At 48.8% G+C, this 21,185-nt stretch overlaps 1 protein-coding gene across 1 annotated transcript in view; it reads left to right on the plus strand.

Annotated features, from left to right (window-relative positions):
* Positions 1–16,957, plus strand: part of LOC135519836 (intermembrane lipid transfer protein VPS13B) — a 764,993-nt gene extending 748,036 nt beyond the window's left edge. The window contains 5 exon segments of the mRNA XM_064945043.1: positions 1,980–2,150; positions 4,865–5,041; positions 9,235–9,337; positions 13,754–14,000; positions 15,612–16,957. Coding sequence (XP_064801115.1) covers positions 1,980–2,150; positions 4,865–5,041; positions 9,235–9,337; positions 13,754–14,000; positions 15,612–15,860 — 947 coding nt within the window. The 3' untranslated portion in view covers positions 15,861–16,957.
* Positions 16,958–21,185: the final 4,228 nt, after the last annotated feature.

Below are 21,185 nucleotides of genomic sequence, written 5' to 3' on the forward strand. Positions count from 1 at the left end.
ACCATACCACATCTCTAATGGTACCGCATCTCTAATGGTACCATACATTTACATTTACATTTAAGTCATTTAGCAGACGCTCTTATCCAGAGCGACTTACAAATTGGTGAATTCACCTTCTGACATCCAGTGGAACAGCCACTTTACAATAGTGCATCTAAATCATTAAGGGGGAGGGGGGGGGTGAGAGAAGGATTACTTATCCTATCCTAGGTATTCCTTGAAGAGGTGGGGTTTCAGGTGTCTCCGGAAGGTGGTGATTGACTCCGCTGTCCTGGCGTCGTGAGGGAGTTTGTTCCACCATTGGGGGGCCAGAGCAGCGAACAGTTTTGACTGGGCTGAGCGGGAACTGTACTTCCTCAGTGGTAGGGAGGCGAGCAGGCCAGAGGTGGATGAACGCAGTGCCCTTGCTTGGGTGTAGGGCCTGATCAGAGCCTGGAGGTACTGCGGTGTCGTTCCCCTCACAGCTCCGTAGGCAAGCACCATGGTCTTGTAGCGGATGCGAGCTTCAACTGGAAGCCAGTGGAGAGAGCGGAGGAGCGGGGTGACGTGAGAGAACTTGGGAAGGTTGAACACCAGACGGGCTGCGGCGTTCTGGATGAGTTGTAGGGGTTTAATGGCACAGGCAGGGAGCCCAGCCAACAGCGAGTTGCAGTAATCCAGACGGGAGATGACAAGTGCCTGGATTAGGACCTGCGCCGCTTCCTGTGTGAGGCAGGGTCGTACTCTGCGGATGTTGTAGAGCATGAACCTACAGGAACGGGCCATACCACATCTCTAATGGTACCATACCGCATCTCTAATGGTACCATACCACATCTCTAATGGTACCATACCACATCTCTAATGGTTCCATACCACATCTCTAATGGTACCATACCACATCTCTAAAGGTACCATACCACATCTCTAATGGTTCCATACCACATCTCTAATGGTTCCATACCACATCTCTAATGGTACCACATCTCTAATGGTACCATACCACATCTCTAATGGTACCATACCACATCTCTAATGGTACCATACCGCATCTCTAATGGTACCATACCACATCTCTAATGGTACCATACCACATCTCTAATGGTACCATACCGCAACTCTAATGGTACCATACCGCATCTCTAATGGTAACATACCACATCTCTAAAGGTACCATACCACATTTCTAATGGTACCATACCACATCTCTAAAGGTACCACATCTCTAATGGTACCATACCACATCTCTAATGGTACCATACCACATCTCTAATGGTACCATACCACATCTCTAATGGTACCATACCACATCTCTAAAGGTACCACATCTCTAATGGTACCATACCACATCTCTAAAGGTACCATACCACATCTCTAATGGTACCATACCACATCTCTAATGGTACCATACCACATCTCTAATGGTACCATACCACATCTCTAATGGTACCATACCACATCTCTAAAGGTACCACATCTCTAAAGGTACCATACCACATCTCTAATGGTACCATACCACATCTCTAAAGGTACCATACCACATCTCTAATGGTACCATACCACATCTCTAATGGTACCATACCACATCTCTAATGGTACCATACCGCATCTCTAATGGTACCATACCACATCTCTAATGGTACCATACCGCATCTCTAATGGTATCATACCACATCTCTAAAGGTACCACATCTCTAATGGTACCATACCACATTTCTAAAGGTACCATACCACATCTCTAAAGGTACCATACCACATCTCTAATGGTACCATACCACATCTCTCATGGTACCATACCGCATCTCTAATGGTACCATACCACATCTCTAATGGTACCATACCACATCTCTAATGGTACCATACCACATCTCTAATGGTACCATACCTAGTGACAAGGCAGCCGTTGGTCTGAAGTATAATTGTGCCTTTAAATCCTGTATATTTTTAAACAGGTCTGGGAACAGGTCAGTCAGTAATTCTCCTGTCTCTTCCTGTAGGCACGCTGACGTCCATCACCAACCTGGCGACCAGCCTGGCCAGGAACATGGACCGGCTGTCCCTGGACGAGGAGCACTATACCAGGCAGGAGGAGTGGAGGAGGCAGCTCCCTGAGAGCCTGGGGGACGGACTCAGACAGGGCCTGTCGAGACTGGGCATCAGCCTACTGGGTGGGTAGAGTATAGTCACTTAGCCAGTCACTCAGCCAGTCAGTCACTCAGCCAGACAGTCAGTCAGTTAGCCAGTCAGTCACTTAGCCAGTCAGTCACTTAGCCAGTCACTCAGCCAGACAGTCAGTCAGTTAGCCAGTCAGTCACTCAGCCAGACAGACAGTCAGTTAGCTAGTCACTCAGCCACACAGCCAGTCAGTCAGTTAGCCAGTCAGTCAGTCAGTCAGTCAGTTAGTCAGTCAGTCACTTAGCCAGTCACTCAGCCAGACAGTCAGTCAGTTAGCCAGTCAGTCAGTCACTTAGCCAGTCACTCAGCCAGACAGTCAGTCAGTTAGCCAGTCACTCAGCCAGACAGTCAGTCAGTTAGCCAGTCAGTCACTTAGCCAGTCACTCAGCCAGACAGGCAGTTAGTTAGCTAGTCACTCAGCCAGTCAGTCAGTTAGCCAGTCAGTCACTAAGCCAGTCACTCAGCCAGACAGACAGTCAGTCAGTTAGCCAGTCAGACAGTTAGCCAGTCAGTTAGCCAGTCAGTCAGTCAGTTACTCAGCCAGACAGTCAGTCAGTTAGCCAGTCAGTCAGTCAGTTACTCAGCCAGACAGTCACAGTTAGCCAGCCAGTCACTTACCAGTCAGTCAGTTAGCCAGTCACTCAGTCAGTTAGCCAGTCAGTCACTTAGCCAGTCACTCAGCCAGACAGACAGTCAGTTAGCTAGTCACTCAGCCACACAGCCAGTCAGTCAGTTAGCCAGTCAGTCAGTCAGTCAGTCAGTTAGTCAGTCAGTCACTTAGCCAGTCAGTTAGCCAGTCAGTCAGTCACTTAGCCAGTCACTCAGCCAGACAGTCAGTCAGTTAGCCAGTCACTCAGCCAGACAGTCAGTCAGTTAGCCAGTCAGTCACTTAGCCAGTCACTCAGCCAGTCAGTCAGTTAGCCAGTCAGTCACTAAGCCAGTCACTCAGCCAGACAGACAGTCAGTTAGCTAGTCACTCAGCCACACAGCCAGTCAGTCAGCTAGTCACTCAGCCACACAGCCAGTCAGTCAGTTAGCCAGTCAGTTAGTCAGACAGTCCATCAGTCAGTCAGTTAGCCAGTCAGTCAGTCAGTTAGCCAGACAGTCAGTCAGTTAGCCAGTCACTCAGCCAGACAGTCAGTCAGTTAGCCAGTCAGTCACTTAGCCAGTCACTCAGCCAGACAGACAGTCAGTTAGTTAGTCACTCAGCCACACAGCCAGTCAGTCAGTTAGCCAGTCAGTCAGTCAGTCAGTTAGTCAGACAGTCCATCAGTCAGTCAGTTAGCTAGCCAGTCAGTCACTTAGCCAGTCACTCTTCCAGACAGTCAGTCAGTTAGCCAGTCACTCAGCCAGACAAGACAGTAGGTACTGTGGAGACCAGCATGGTCCCAATAAACACCTAGGGTCTCTCTGATTCAAAGACACTAGAGAAACAACTACTTATGACAGGGGATATCTGGATCTAAGGACCATGTTGTGATTGGTTGGGAGGTTAAATCCCTTAGTGGGACTGCTGTATCCACACTGTCAATCACAAACATTACTGGTATACAATATCCCTTTGATATAGACCAGAACTTCAGGAACCAATAATACTGTAATACATGATACTCTGGTATACTACATTACTATGTTGTAATACATAATACTCTGTTGTACTACATAATACTCTGTTGTACTACATGATACTCTGTTGTACTGATACTCTGTTATGATACTCTGTTGTAATACTTGTACTACATGATACTCTGTTGTACTACTGTTGTACTACATGATACTCTGTTGTAATATGTGATCTACATAATACTCTGTTGTACTACATGATACTCTGTTGTACTACATAATACTCTGTTGTACTACATGATACTCTGTTGTACTACATGATACTCTGTTGTACTACATGATACTCTGTTATAATACATGATACTCTGTTGTACTACATGATACTCTGTTGTACTACATGATACTCTGTTGTACTACATGATACTCTGTTGTACTACATGATACTCTGTTGTACTACATGATACTCTGTTGTACTACATGATACTCTGTTGTACTACATGATACTCTGTTGTACTACATGATACTCTGTTGTACTACATGATACTCTGTTGTGCTACATGATACTCTGTTGTGCTACATGATACTCTGTTATGATACTCTGTTGTAATACGTGATCCTCTGTTGTACTACATGATACTCTGTTGTACTACATGATACTCTGTTGTACTACATGATACTCTGTTGTAATATGTGATCCTCTGTTGTAATACATGATACTCAGTTATAATACATGATACTCTGTTGTACTACATGATACTCTGTTGTAATACATGATACTCTGTTGTAATACATGATACTCTGTTGTACTACATGATACTCTGTTGTAATACATGATACTCTGTTGTACTACATGATACTCTGTTGTACTACATGATACTCTGTTGTACTACATGATACTCTGTTGTACTACATGATACTCTGTTATAATACATGATACTCTGTTGTAATACGTGATACTCTGTTGTACTACATGATACTCTGTTATGATACATGATACTCTGTTGTACTACATGATACTCTGTTGTGATACTCTGTTGTACTACGTGATACTCTGTTGTACTACGTGATCCTCTGTTGTAATACGTGATCCTCTATTGTAATACATGATCCTCTCTTGTAATACGTGATCCTCTGTTCTCTCCAGGAGCGATAGCTGGCATCGTGGACCAGCCCATGCAGAACTTCCAGCGGGGTTCAGAGATGCAGAGTTCAGCAGGCACCAAGGCCAAAGGGGTCATCTCTGGGGTGGGGAAAGGCATTGTGGGGGTCTTTACCAAACCGATAGGGGGCGCTGCAGAGCTGGTCTCGCAGACGGGATACGGTGGGTTCACACACTTCGCCGCTTTTATTTTTACCACTGGCAGGTTACTTTAAGAACTAATTATTTATTTACATCCCCTGAGATCGTTTGTTAACACATCACTGTTCAACAGTAGTGGACACACGTCCAGTCCACCCAACACAGTTCATTCAGGCCTGACGAAGACCTTCTGGTCAAAAACGTTAAAGTTATTATTGTATGGGAGCATTTCAACGCTTCTACACTTAACTACAAGTCCCCCTCCTAGCGGTATGCTAACACACAGATTACTCCCTCAACAGTACTGTAGGCCTGCTGTAGTGTTCTGTCCTAGCGGTATGCTAACATCCAGATTACTCCCTTCCTCAACAGTACTGTAGGCCTGCTGTAGTGTTCTGTCCTAGCGGTATGCTAACACACAGATTACTCCCTTCCTCAACAGTACTGTAGGCCTGCTGTAGTGTTCTGTCCTAGCGGTATGCTAACACACAGATTACTCCCTCAACAGTACTGTAGGCCTGCTGTAGTGTTCTGTCCTGGGGGTCCTAGCGGTATGCTAACACACAGATTACTCCCTCAACAGTACTGTAGGCCTGCTGTAGTGTTCTGTCCTAGCGGTATGCTAACACACAGATTACTCCCTCCCTCAACAGTACTGTAGGCTTGCTGTAGTATTCTGTCCTGGGGGTCCTAGCGGTATGCTAACATAGAGATTACTCCCTCAACAGTACTGTAGGCCTGCTGTAGTGTTCTGTCCTAGCGGTATGCTAACACACAGATTACTCCCTCCCTCAACAGTACTGTAGGCCTGCTGTAGTGTTCTGTCCTGGGGGTCCTAGCGGTATGCTAACACACAGTAGTAATGCTCCCTCCAAGGAGCCCTAGCGGTCCTACCGTAGCGGTATGCTAACAGGCTGTAATACCCACTCTATGGGGTGGTAGCAGTCCTACCGTAGCGGTATGCTAACAGGCTGTAATACCCACTCTATGGGGTGGTAGCAGTCCTACCGTAGCGGTATGCTAACAGGCTGTAATACCCACTCTATGGGGTGGTAGCAGTCCTACCGTAGCGGTATGCTAACAGGCTGTAATACCCACTCTATGGGGTGGTAGCAGTCCTACCGTAGCGGTATGCTAACAGGCTGTAATACCCACTCTATGGGGTGGTAGCAGTCCTACCGTAGCGGTATGCTAACAGGCTGTAATACCCACTCTATGGGGTGGTAGCAGTCCTACCGTAGCGGTATGCTAACAGGCTGTAATACCCAGTCTATGGGGTGGTAGCAGTCCTACCGTAGCGGTATGCTAACAGGCTGTAATACCCACTCTATGGGGTGGTAGCAGTCCTACCGTAGCGGTATGCTAACAGGCTGTAATACACACTCTATGGGGTGGTAGCAGTCCTAGCGTAGTGGTAGGCTAACAGAATGTAATGCCCAGTCTGTGGGGTGGAGGAGGTCCTAGCATGGTGTATGCTATCTAGCAGGTGTGGAACAGGGTACAGGGTAGCCTAGTGGTTAGAGCGTTGGACTAGTAACCGGAAGGTTGTGAGTTCAAACCCCCGAGCCGACAAGGTACAAATCTGTCGTTCTGCCCCTGAACAGGCAGTTAACCCACTGTTCCCAGGCCGTCATTGAAGAATAAGAATGTGTTCTTAACTGACTTGCCTGGTTAAATAAAAATAAAAAAAGGTAAAAATTAACTTGTAAGTCGCTCTGGATAAGAGCGTCTGCTAAATGACTTAAATGTAAATGTAATGTAAATGAACAGCACATCAGAACATGGCAACTGGGCTCTGGAGGGTTTATTAACTGGGCCCCCTGGAGGGTTTATTAACTGGGCCCCCTGGAGGGTTTATTAACTGGGCCCTGGAGGGTTTATTAACTGGGCCCTGGAGGGTTTATTAACTGGGCCCCCTGGAGGGTTTATTAACTGGGCCCCCTGGAGGGTTTATTAACTGGGCCCCCTGGAGGGTTTATTAACTGGGCCCTGGAGGGTTTATTAACTGGGTCCTGGAGGGTTTATTAACTGGGCCCCCTGGAGGGTTTATTAACTGGGCCCCCTGGAGGGTTTATTAACTGGGCCCCCTGGAGGGTTTATTAACTGGGTCCCCTGGAGGGTTTATTAACTGGGCCCTGGAGGGTTTATTAACTGGGCCCTGGAGGGTTTATTAACTGAGCCCCCTGGAGGGTTTATTAACTGGGCCCCCTGGAGGGTTTATTAACTGGGTCCCCTGGAGGGTTTATTAACTGGGCCCTGGAGGGTTTATTAACTGGGTCCTGGAGGGTTTATTAACTGGGCCCTGGAGGGTTTATTAACTGGGCCCCCTGGAGGGTTTATTAACTGGGCCCCCTGGAGGGTTTATTAACTGGGCCCTGGAGGGTTTATTAACTGGGCCCCCTGGAGGGTTTATTAACTGGGCCCCCTGGAGGGTTTATTAACTGGGTCCCCTGGAGGGTTTATTAACTGGGCCCTGGAGGGTTTATTAACTGGGCCCTGGAGGGTTTATTAACTGGGCCCTGGAGGGTTTATTAACTGAGCCCCCTGGAGGGTTTATTAACTGGGCCCTGGAGGGTTTATTAACTGGGCCCCCTGGAGGGTTTATTAACTGGGCCCTGGAGGGTTTATTAACTGGGCCCCCTGGAGGGTTTATTAACTGGGTCCCCTGGAGCGTTTATTAACTGGGCCCTGGAGGGTTTATTAACTGGGCCCAGGAAGGTTTATTAACTGGGCCCTGGAGGGTTTATTAACTGGGCCCTGGAGGGTTTATTAACTGGGTCCCCTGGAGGGCAGAGCTGCTGCTGACAGCCCCAATGACGTCACTGAGCTGGAGATCTGTTCTGGAGGAGTTGAGGATTTATTAAAGACAGAGGGGGGGTTAGGGAGAGGAGGAGGGGGGAGGAAAGGAGAGGAGGAGGGAGGGAAGGGGAGGCTGTGAGGAGGAGGGAGGAAGGGGTGAGGAGAGGGTGAGTTTTTGTGTTAGCCAGCACTAACAGCTCAGCGCGACAGAACATAAATATTAAATTAAGTGAGCAGCTGTGTGTTAGAACCATGGGACCCCGGGGACTGATGCTAATCTAGCTCCCCTCGCTAGCTACACACATACCCACACTCTGTGTGTCAGAACCATGGGACCCCAGGGACTGATGCTAATCTAGCTCCCCTCGCTAGCTACACACATACCCACGCTCTGTGTGTTAGAACCATGGGACCCCGGGGACTGATGCTAATCTAGCTCCCCTCGCTAGCTACACACATACCCACACTCTGTGTGTCAGAACCATGGGACCCTCGCTAGCTACACACATACCCACACTCTGTGTGTCAGAACCATGGGACCCCAGGGACTGATGCTAATCTAGCTCCCCTTGCTAGCTACACACATACCCACACTCTGTGTGTCAGAACCATGGGACCCCGGGGACTGATGCTAATCTAGCTCCCCTCGCTAGCTACACACATACCCACACTCTGTGTGTCAGAACCATGGTACCCCAGGGACTGATGCTAATCTAGCTCCCTTCGCTAGCTACACACATACCCACACTCTGTGTGTCAGAACCATGGGACCCCAGGGACTGATGCTAATCTAGCTCCCCTCGCTAGCTACACACATACCCACGCTCTGTGTGTGTGTATTTTGGAATGTACCCTAGCGCACACACGCATAAACACGCAAAAACACAGTGAACATTTTTGATACACACTGCTAGAGTACACACCCACAACACACAGGGCGTGGGGGGAGGCAGGTTCCAGAGCTGTGACATCATCAGCAGTAGAATGTTTTATGTTTTAAAATGCATGATGTCATCAAGTCACTTCACGGCTGACAGGAAGACGAGGCAACAAGCTGCACACACACACACACACACACACACACACACACACACACACAGAAACACACACAGGAACACACACACACACACACAGGAACACACACACACACACACAGGAACACACACACACGCAGGACCATACACACAGGAATACACACACACACACGCAGGAACACACACACACACAGGAACACACACACACGCAGGACCATACACACAGGAACACACACACACACAGGAACACACACGCAGGAACACACACAGGAACACACTCATCCTGTGGGTCTTGGAGACTGTGTAGGGGCTAGTCTACTGTACACTGAACCTTTCTGCTTTGATCTACTCTATGTGTGTGTGTGGTGTTGTCCTGAGCAGGTATCCTTCATGGGGCTGGTCTCTGGCAGCTCCCCAAACAGCTGTACCTCCCAGTAGACCAGAAGTCAGCCCTCGCGCCCAACAGTCACGTTAAATACGTCTGGTAAGAACTGAACTCTATAACACACACACACACACACACACACACACACACACACACACACACACACACACAGCCCAGGTCCCCAACAGTCACGTCAAATAAGTCTGGTAAGAACTGAACTCTATAACACACACACACACACACACACACACACACCACAGCCCAGGTTCCCAACAGCCACGTCAAATAAGTCTGGTAAGAACTGAACTCTATAACACACACACACACAGCCCAGGTCCCCAACAGTCACGTCAAATAGGTCTGGTAAGAACTGAACTCTATAACACACACACACACACACACACACACAGCCCAGGTCCCCAACAGCCACGTCAAATAAGTCTGGTAAGAACTGAACTCTATAACACACACACACACAGCCCAGGTCCCCAACAGTCACGTCAAATAGGTCTGGTAAGAACTGAACTCTATAACACACACACACACACACACACACACACACACACACACACAGCCCAGGTCCCCAACAGCCACGTCAAATAAGTCTGGTAAGAACTGAACTCTATAACACACACACACACACACACACACACACAGCCCAGGTCCCCAACAGCCACGTCAAATAAGTCTGGTAAGAACTGAACTCTATAACACACACACACAGCCTAGGTCCCCAGCAGCCACGTCAAATAAGTCTGGTAAGAACTGATCTCTATAACACACACACACACACACACACACACACACACACACAGCCCAGGTCCCCAACAGTCACGTCAAATAAGTCTGGTAAGAACTGAACTCCCTGTTGCTAACCACACACACACACCACACACACACACACAGCCCAGGTCCCCAACAGTCACGTCAAATTGGTCTGGTAAGAAGGACCGGAACTTATAATTACTAATGAAACATCCCATGTCCCCAATGTCCTGTCAAGGTCTGGACAAATAACTCACTACAAAACCACACACACATGCCCAGGTAGGAATCCATTACACACCAATAAGTCTGGTATGACTCTATCACACACACACTCACACAAAGGTCCCCAACAGCTGTCATCAGCTGTCCTCTTACATATGAGGAGACACAGGGAACTCAGGTGTTCCCAACAGTCACGGTTTGCAAATAAGTCTGAGTTAAGAACTGAACAGTGTAGTAATCAGTTCAGTTTGCCACAGTCACAGGCAGTGTATTCAACAGCCATGTTTTGGCTGAAGGGTTGATCCCTGGCTGCAGGAACTGAGGGCAAACTGAAGAGGGGAGATTGAAACTGGCTTTAGAGGGCTGATTGGGCTGAATTGGCTGGGACAGTTTACATTGATATTACTAATGAAACATCCATGTGAATGTCCTGGGAAGGTCAGGACAAATACTCACTTTAAACCCCATAGTGAATGTTACAATAGGTACAACATATCTAGTCAACGATTTTAAATCATGTGTGGTAGTGTTTGAATAGAGGACACAGGTATCTAGTGATTTAACATGTGAGGTAGTGTTTGAATAGGTACAACATATCTAGTGATTTAACATGTGTGGTAGTGTTTGAATAGGTGGCTGACAACATATTAGTGATTTAACATGCGTGAGAGGGTGATTTGAACTGATTGTGGCTGATTGGCTGAGTGTTTGGATCGGTACAACATATCTAGTGATTTAACATGTGAGGTAGTGTTTGAATAGGTACAACATATCTAGTGATTTAACATGTGTGGTAGTGTTTGAATAGGTACCATGTATCTAGTGATTTAACATGTGTGGTAGTGTTTGAATAGGTACAACATATCTAGTGATTTAACATGTGTGGTAGTGTTTGAATAGGTACAACATATGTAGTGATTTAACATGTGTGGTAGTGATTTAACATGTGTGATAGTGTTTGAATAGGTACAACATATCTAGTGATTTAACATGTGTGGTAGTGTTTGAATAGGTACAACATATCTAGTGATTTAACATGTGTGGTAGTGTTTGAATAGGTACAACATATCTAGTGATTTAACATGTGTGGTAGTGTTTGAATAGGTACAACATATCTAGTGATTTAACATGTGTGGTAGTGTTTGAATAAGTACAACATATCTAGTGATTTAACATGTGTGGTAGTGTTTGAATAGTGTTTGAATAGGTACAACGTATCTAGTGATTTAACATGTGTGGTAGTGTTTGAATAGGTACAACATATCTAGTGATTTAACATGTGTGGTAGTGTTTGAATAGGTACAACATATCTAGTGATTTAACATGTGTGGTAGTGTTTGAATAGGTACAACATATATAGTGATTTAACATGTGTGGTAGTGTTTGAATAAGTACAACATATCTAGTGATTTAACATGTGTGGTAGTGTTTGAATAGGTACAACGTATCTAGTGATTTAACATGTGTGGTAGTGTTTGAATAGGTACAACATATCTAGTGATTTAACATGTGTGGTAGTGTTTGAATAAGTACAACATATCTAGTGATTTAACATGTGTGGTAGTGTTTGAATAGGTACAACATATCTAGTGATTTAACAGGTTTGGTAGTGTTTGAATAGGTACAACATATCTAGTGATTTAACATGTGTGGTAGTGTTTGAATAGATACAACATATCTAGTGATTTAACATGTGTGGTAGTGTTTGAATAGGTACAACATATCTAGTGATTTAACATGTGTGGTAGTGTTTGAATAGGTACAACACATCTAGTGATTTAACATGTGTGGTAGTGTTTGAATAGGTACAACACATCTAGTGATTTAACATGTGTGGTAGTGTTTGAATTGGTACAACATATCTAGTGATTTAACATGTGTGGTAGTGTTTGAATAAGTACAACATATCTAGTGATTTAACATGTGTGGTAGTGTTTGAATAGGTACAACATATCTAGTGATTTAACAGGTTTGGTAGTGTTTGAATAGGTACAACATATCTAGTGATTTAACATGTGTGGTAGTGTTTGAATAGATACAACATATCTAGTGATTTAACATGTGTGGTAGTGTTTGAATAGGTACAACATATGTAGTGATTTAACATGTGTGGTAGTGTTTGAATAGGTACAACATATCTAGTGATTTAACATGTGTGGTAGTGTTTGAATAGGTACAACATATCTAGTGATTTAACATGTGTGTAGGGGGGAATGGGAGGGGGAAGGAGAGGGGTGAGGGAGGGGGGAGGGGTAGGAGGGGTGAGGTAGGGGTGGTGGGATGGTAGGGGTTGTGAGGGTGGGGGGGTGAGGGAGGGTAGGGGTTGTGAGGGTGAGGGTAGGGGTGAGGGAGGGTGAGGGTAGGGGTGAGGGAGGGGGAAGGGTGATGGTGAGGGAGTGGAGGGTGAGGGAGGGGTGAGGGGAGTGGAGGGGAGGGTGAGGGAGTGGAGGGTGAGGGAGGGGGAGGGTGATGGTGAGGGTGGAGGGTGAGGGTAGGGGTGAGGAGGGGGAGGGTGATGGTGAGGGAGTGGAGGGGTGAGGGAGGGTGATGGTGAGGGGAGTGGAGGGTGAGTGTAGGGGTGAGGGAGGGGAGGGTGATGGTGAGGGAGTGGAGGGGGGTGGGGGAGGGGGTGATGGTGAGGGAGTGGAGGGGGAGGGGGGAGGGTGATGGTGAGAGAGGGGAGGGAGGGGGAGGGTGATGGTGAGAGGGAGTGTGGGGAGGGGAGGGTGATGGTGAGAGGGGAGGGTGAGGGTGATGGTGAGAGGAGGAGGGGAGGGTGATGGTGAGAGAGGGGGAGGGGTGAGGGAGGGGAGTGGAGGAGGGGGAGGGTGATGGTGAGAGAGGGGAGGGTGAGGGGGAGGGTGATGGTGAGGGAATGGAGGGGGAGGGTGAGGGAGGGAGGGTGAGGGAAGGGAGGGTGATCACCATCTTCCGTGTTATCCTTGACCCTTCCTTTCCAGATCTCAGAACATGCAGTAGTGTTTGAATAGGTACAACATATCTAGTGATTTAACATGTGTGGTAGTGTTTGAATAGGTACAACGTATCTAGTGTTTGAATAGGTACAACATATCTAGTGATTTAACATGTGTGGTAGTGTTTGAATAGGTACAACATATCTAGTGACTTAACATGTGTGGTAGTGTTTGAATAGGTACAACGTATCTAGTGTTTGAATAGGCACAACATATCCAGTGACTTAACATGTGTGGTAGTGTTTGAATAGGTACAACGTATCTAGTGTTTGAATAGGCACAACATATCTAGTGACTTAACATGTGTGGTAGTGTTTGAATAGGCACAACATATCCAGTGACTTAACATGTGTGGTAGTGTTTGAATAGGTACAACATATCTAGTGATTTAACATGTGTGGTAGTGTTTGAATAGGCACAGCATATCTAGTGACTTAACATGTGTGTATACATTTGTATGGACATACTGGTCACCTATGGTCATGTGGTCTAATGGGATCTCGTCTCTGTCGGCTGACCTCTGTCTCCTCTTCCGCCCTCCACTCCCCAGGAAGATGCTCCAGTCCCTGGGTCGTCCGGAGGTTCACATGTCCCTGGAGGTGGTGATCGTGTCCGGGTCGGGTCAGGAGCATGCTGGGTGTCTGCTGCTGACAGGGGAGGTGGTGTTTGTGGTCAGTCTGTCTGAAGACACACAGCAGCAGGCCTTCCCCATCACCGAGGTGGCCTGTCAACAAGACCCCCACCACCTGGGAGCGCTGACCCTCACGCTGCAGCAGCAGAGACTCAATGATGTAGAGGTAGGGGGGATGGGAGGGGGAGGAGGGGGAGGATGGGAGGGGTGAGGTAGGGGGGATGGGAGGGGTGAGGGGGGGATGGGAGGGAGGGGGGGAAGGAGAGGGTAGGGAGAGGGTGAGGTAGGGGGGATGGGATGGGAGGGGGGAGGAGAGGGTGAGGGAGGGGGGAGGGAGGGTAGGGGTGAGGGGTGAGGGTAGGGGTGGTGGGATGGTAGGGGTTGTGAGGGGTGGGGGGTGGGGGTGGGGGGGTGGGGAGTGGGGTGGGGGGGGGTGAGGGAGGGTGAGGTAGGGGTGAGGGGGGAGGGTGATGGTGAGGGAGTGGAGGGTGAGGGGAGGGTGAGGGAGTGGAGGGGATGGTGAGGGAGTGGAGGGTGAGGGAGGGAGGGTGATGGTGAGGGAGTGGAGGGTGAGGGTAGGGGTGAGGGAGGGGAGGGTGATGGTGAGGGAGTGGAGGGTGAGGGGAGGGTGATGGTGAGGGAGTGGAGGGTGAGTGTAGGGGTGAGGGAGGGGAGGGTGATGGTGAGGGAGGGGAGGGTGAGGGGAGGGTGATGGTGAGGGAGTGGAGGGGAGGGGAGGGTGATGGTGAGAGAGGAGAGGGGAGGGGGAGGGTGATGGTGAGAGAGGGGAGTGTGAGGGAGGGGGAGGGTGATGGTGAGAGAGGGGAGGGTGAGGGTGATGGTGAGAGAGGGGAGGGGAGGGGGAGGGTGATGGTGAGAGAGGGGAGGGTGAGGGAGGGGAGTGGAGGGGAGGGGGAGGGTGATGGTGAGAGAGGGGAGGGTGAGGGGAGGGTGATGGTGAGGGAATGGAGGGGGAGGGTGAGGGAGGGGAGGGTGAGGGAAGGGAGGGTGATCACCATATGGTCATTCAGCAGACGTGTTTATCCTTGGCCAACTACAGTGAATAAAAATATTCAGATCTCAGAACATGCAGGAAACATCACTAAACCTCTTCCTCCCCCTTCCTCTCTTTCGCTCCTCCCCCCTCTTCCTCCCCCTTCCTCTATTTCTCTCCTCCCCCCTCTTCCTCTATTTCTCTCCTCCCCCCTCCCCTATCCCCCCTCCTCTCCCTCTGTCCTTCTCCCTCTATCCTCCCCCCCTCCTCTCCCCCTGTCCTTCTCCCTCTATCCTCCCCCCCTCCTCTCCCCCTGTCCTTCTCCCTCTATCCTCCCCCCCTCCTCTCCCCCTGTCCTTCTCCCTCTATCCTCCCCCCCTCCTCTCCCTCTGTCCTTCTCCCTCTATCCTCCCCTTCTCCCTCTATCCCCCCCTCCTCTCCCTCTGTCCTTCTCCCTCTATCCTCCCCCCTCCTCTCCCTCTATCCTCCCCCCATCCTCTCCCTCTATCCTCCCCCCATCCTCTCCCTCCCCTCCTCCCATCCTCTCCCTCCCCTCCTCCCCCTCCCCCCCCCCCCCTCTCCCTCTGGATCCTCCCCCCCCATCCTCTCCCTCTATCCTCCCCCCATCCTCTCCCTCTATCCTCCTCCTCTCCCTCTATCCTCCTCCTCTCTCCTATCCTCCCCCTCCCTCTATCCTCCTCCTCTCCCTATCCTCCCCCCCTCCTCTCCCTCTATCCTATCCTCCTCCTCTCCCTCCCCTCCCCCCCCCTCCCCTCCCCTCAGGGTGACAGTGGGAGGGAGTGGTTGTCAGAGCAGCAGTATGGTCGCCTGGTGGACTATGTGACTCGTGCGTCTGCGTTCCTCTCCCCATCGGCCTCGTCCCTCCAGCAGGCTCCTCCCATCACCCCGGCCGAGCCTCCGCCCGCCGTCACCAAGACCTACCGTTACCTGGTCAGCCCCGCCCACGCCGCCGTGTTCGTCTCCAAGTTCACCATGGTCAAGAACAAGGCGCTGCGCATCGGCTTCCACTGACACACACACCTTTACAGAGACCCTGACACACACACCTTTACAGAGACCCTGACACACACTCGTACAGACACACACACACACCTGTTGTACTCTCTCTTTCGGTTGAACATCCACAAACTGCCTTTAGAGTGTAATGTCCTCCGTGCAATAAGAAACAGTGCAGCCTCTCATAGAACAAGGGAAGAGGGTTTCAACTTTCATTTAGTCTTCAACATTTCAATAAACAACCTGTGGCAGTGAACATTAATGTCGAGGAGACTGGAGGGGCTACAGTACGTTCCAAATGCCACCCTAATCCCTATATAGTGCATTACTATAGACCAGGACCCACCCTAATCGCTATATAGTGCACTACTATAGACCAGGACCCACGCTAATCGCTATATAGTGCACTACTATAGACCAGGAACCAATGCCACCCTAATCCCTATATATAGTGCACTACTATAGCCCAGGCCTCACCCTAATCCCTACATAGTGCACTACTATAGCCCAGGAACCAATGCCACCCTAATCCCTACATAGTGCACTACTATAGCCCAGGAACCAATGCCACCCTAATCCCTACATAGTGCACTACTATAGCCCAGGAACCAATGCCACCCTAATCCCTACATAGTGCACTACTATAGCCCAGGAACCAATGCCACCCTAATCCCTACATAGTGCACTACTATAGCCCAGGAACCAATGCCACCCTAATCCCTACATAGTGCACTACTATAGCCCAGGAACCAATGCCACCCTAATCCCTACATAGTGCACTACTATAGCCCAGGAACCACCCTAATCCCTACATAGTGCACTACTATAGCCCAGGAACCACCCTAATCCCTACATAGGGCACTACTATAGCCCAGGAACCAATGCCACCCTAATCCCTACATAGTGCACTACTATAGCCCAGGAACCAATGCCACCCTAATCCCTACATAGTGCACTACTATAGCCCAGGAACCAATGCCACCCTAATCCCTACATAGTGCACTACTATAGCCCAGACCCCATAGGCCCCTGTGCTGGGAATAGGTTGCCATTCGGTCGTCACATTGCCCTGAACCGAGTGTCTCCGAGCTCTTTATTCCTAACTGAGCTGTTTAAAGAATCAGTGTTATCCTGACTAGGAGGAACATTAGGGCTCAGTGTTATCCTGACTAGGAGGAGACATTAGGCTTAATGCCGAGAGCCTCTCTGACCGGGTCACGGTGTCGGTGGTGGACATGTCGGTCGAGTCAGACGAACGCTCAGGGATACAGAAAAGGTTCATATCCAAGCTGTCCACCAAAATATGGTTGTGGGATTTGTTGCTTTTCCGTTTGTTTTTGTTTTCGAGAAGAGGTAACACGTTACGATGAGATGTTTAAACATCAAATCGTTTAGTTCTGTGTATTTTAAGTTCATGCCCAAGATCATTACCTTGTTATAACACAGCTTTATGGAATATAAAAACAGTTTTTGTACTCTAACGTGTCCAACCCCATTCCACGGAGGGCCGGGTGTCCGAGGGGTTTCTCCCTCCTCCCCTTTGTACTTGATTGATGAATTAAAGGTCACTAATTGGTCAAGAACTCACCTTCACCAGGTTGTCGAGGTCTTCACTGAAAGGAAAAACCTAAAACCTGCAGACGCCAGGCCCTCTGTGGAACGAGCTGGAACCCCCCCCTGGTCTACATGGATAATATATTGTATTAATGACATTCTAATAAAAATATTGAAGTTGTGACGTCACGTGGTTTCCTTGACCAATAATACCTGCTCAGGTTATTACAGTTAGTGGATCTACTACGGATTGTTCAGGGTTGGATAGCCAGCCAATAGGAGGAGACATTAGGGCTCAGTGTTATCCTGACTAGGAGGAGACATTAGGGCTCAGTGTTATCCTGACTAGGAGGAGACATTAGGGCTCAGTGTTATCCTGACTAGGAGGAGACATTAGGGCTCAGTGTTATCCTGACTAGGAGGAGACATTAGGGCTCAGTGTTATCCTGACTAGGAGGAGACATTAGAGTGTTATCATTAGGGAGACATTAGGGCTCAGTGTTATCCTGACTAGGAGGAGACATTAGGGCTCAGTGTTATCCTGACTAGGAGGAGACATTAGGGCTCAGTGTTATCCTGACTAGGGCTCAGTGTTATCCTGAGGAGGAGACATTAGGGCTCAGTGTTATCCTGACTAGGAGGAGACATTAGGGCTCAGTGTTATCCTCTAGGAGGAGACATGTCAGTGTTATCCTGACTAGGAGGAGACATTAGGGCTCAGTGTTATCCTGACTAGGAGGAGACATTAGGGCTCAGTGTTATCCTGACTAGGCCACTAGGAGGAGACATTAGGGCTCAGTATTATCCTGACTAGGAGGAGACATTAGGGCTCAGTGTTATCCTGACTAGGCCACTAGGAGGAGACATTAGGGCTCAGTGTTATCCTGACTAGGAGGAGACATTAGGGCTCAGTGTTATCCTGACTAGGCCACTAGGAGGAGACATTAGTGTTATCCTGACTAGTTAGTTATCCTGACTAGGAGGAGACATTAGGGCTCAGTGTTATCCTGACTAGGAGGAGACATTAGGGCTCAGTGTTATCCTGACTAGGAGGAGACATTAGGGCTCAGTGTTATCCTGACTAGGAGGAGACATTAGGGCTCAGTGTTATCCTGACTAGGAGGAGACATTAGGGCTCAGTGTTATCCTGACATTAGGGCTCAGTGTTATCCTGACTAGGCCACTAGGAGGAGACATTAGGGCTCAGTGTTATCCTGACTAGGAGGAGACATTAGGGCTCAGTGTTATCCTGACTAGGAGGAGACATTAGGGCTCAGGAGAGACATTAGGGCTCAGTGTTATCCTGACTAGGAGAGACATTAGGGCTCAGTGTTATCCTGACTAGGAGGAGACATTAGGGCTCAGTGTTATCCTGACTAGGAGGAGACATTAGGGCTCAGTGTTATCCTGACTAGGAGGAGACATTAGGGACTCAGTGTTATCCTGACTAGGAGGAGACATTAGGGCTCAGTGTTATCCTGACTAGGAGGAGACATTAGGGCTCAGTGTTATCCTGACTAGGCCACTAGGAGGAGACATTAGGGCTCAGTGTTATCCTGACTAGGAGGAGACATTAGGGCTCAGTGTTATCCTGACTAGGAGGAGACATTAGGGCTCAGTGTTATCCTGACTAGGAGGAGACATTAGGGCTCAGTGTTATCCTGACTAGGAGGAGACATTAGGGCTCAGTGTTATCCTGACTAGGCCACTAGGAGGAGACATTAGGGCTCAGTGTTATCCTGACTAGGAGGAGACATGTTATCCTGAGGGCATTAGGGCTCAGTGTTATCCTGATCTAGGAGGAGACATTAGGTGCTCAGTGTTATCCTGACTAGGAGGAGACATTAGGGCTCAGTGTTATCCTGACTAGGAGGAGACATTAGGGCTCAGTGTTATCCTGACTAGGAGGAGACTGACTAGGAGGAGACATTAGGGCTCAGTGTTATCCTGACTAGGCCACTAGGAGGAGACAGTGTTATCCTGGGCTCTGTGTTATCAGTGTTATCCTGACTAGGAGGAGACATTAGGGCTCAGTGTTATCCTGACTAGGAGGAGACATTAGGAGTGTTATCCTGATTAGGGCTCAGTGTTATCCTGACTAGGAGGAGACATTAGGGCTCAGTGTTATCCACTAGGAGGAGACATTAGGGCTCAGTGTTATCCTGACTAGGAGGAGACATTAGGGCTCAGTGTTATCCTGACTAGGAGGAGACATTAGGGCTCAGTGTTATCCTGACTAGGAGGAGACATTAGGGCTCAGTGTTATCCTGACTAGGAGGAGACATTAGGGCTCAGTGTTATCCTGACTAGGAGGAGACATTAGGGCTCAGTGTTATCCTGACTAGGAGGAGACTCAGTGTTATCCTGAGGAGCTCAGTGTTATCCTGACTAGGAGGAGACATTAGGGCTCAGTGTTATCCTGACTAGGAGGAGACATTAGGGCTCAGTGTTATCCTGACTAGGCCACTAGGAGGTGACAACATGTGAGCACTTATCTCATTTCTGATTCATCTCTGTGTTGACCCGTCTGTCTGCAACTGGGCGCGTTTGAGTAGATCACGTTTTTCAAGTCTGGTATAACTCATTGGTCACTGCCTTTCAAAGTGTGTTGCATTATGGGCATATAAAATGTCCGACTTGCGCCTCCATGTCGACTGCGTGAACTTTACAACAACCACGTGATCGAAGGTCATGACGTTGACTGCAACGTTTCTGCAGTTGCTCCTCACCAACTGCAACTAGCAGACATCGCCTGCATTGTGGAGACTATTTGTCAACCAATCACGTGATTTTACTTGACCAATGAGAACAGGACCAAAGACGTGACTAAACAGAAAGCAGCTTTGCAGCGATTCATTTATGCAGTGGATATGTACAAGTTACATTTAATTTTACCTTTATTTTACCAGGCAAGTCAGTTAAGAACAAACTCTTATTTTCAACGACGGCCTGGGAACAGTGGGTTAACTGCCTGTTCAGGGGCAGAACGACAGATTTATACCATGTCAGCTCGGGGATTTGAACTTGCTACCTTCCGGTTACTAGCCCAACCCTGCCGCCCCAAATGTGATATTTGAGTCTCTCTCTCCCCAGTTCACAGTACAAATGTAGGATACACACATTTACAGTGATATGGGGATAGAGACATTTATTTCTATATTTATTATATATATTTTTTTTTTATTACATTTAATTACATTTACATTTATTTCTACAAACAAAAAACTTTTCTGAAAAATGTCAACACTGCCATGTTGGAAAGTCACGTGAGTATCAGACTTCACCTTCCCAGAGTTCATTTCTCCACAATCGTCTGCAGACGGGTTGCTTCAGGATTTCCACTCAAACGAGCCCATTGTCTGTCCTGGGGGAGACGTTAGAGCTCTGCTGGGCCTGGTGTTGGCTCTGTCCTGGGGGAGACGTTAGAGCTCTGCTGGGCCTGGTGTTGGCTCTGTCCTGGGGGAGACGTTAGAGCTCTGCTGGGCCTGGTGTTGGCTCTGTCCTGGGGGAGACGTTAGAGCTCTGCTGGGCCTGGTGTTGGCTCTGTCCTGGGGGAGACGTTAGAGCTCTGCTGGGCCTGGTGTTGGCTCTGTCCTGGGGGAGACGTTAGAGCTCTGCTGGGCCTGGTGTTGGCACTGTCCTGGGGGAGACATTAGAGCTCTGCTGGGCCTGGTGTTGGCTCTGTCCTGGGGGAGACGATAGAGCTCTGCTGGGCCTGGTGTTGGCTCTGTCCTGGGGGAGACGTTAGAGCTCTGCTGGGCCTGGTGTTGGCTCTGTCCTGGGGAG

This window comes from Oncorhynchus masou, chromosome 29, assembly GCF_036934945.1.
Source record: "Oncorhynchus masou masou isolate Uvic2021 chromosome 29, UVic_Omas_1.1, whole genome shotgun sequence".
NCBI classification, from domain to species: Eukaryota; Metazoa; Chordata; class Actinopteri; order Salmoniformes; family Salmonidae; genus Oncorhynchus; species Oncorhynchus masou.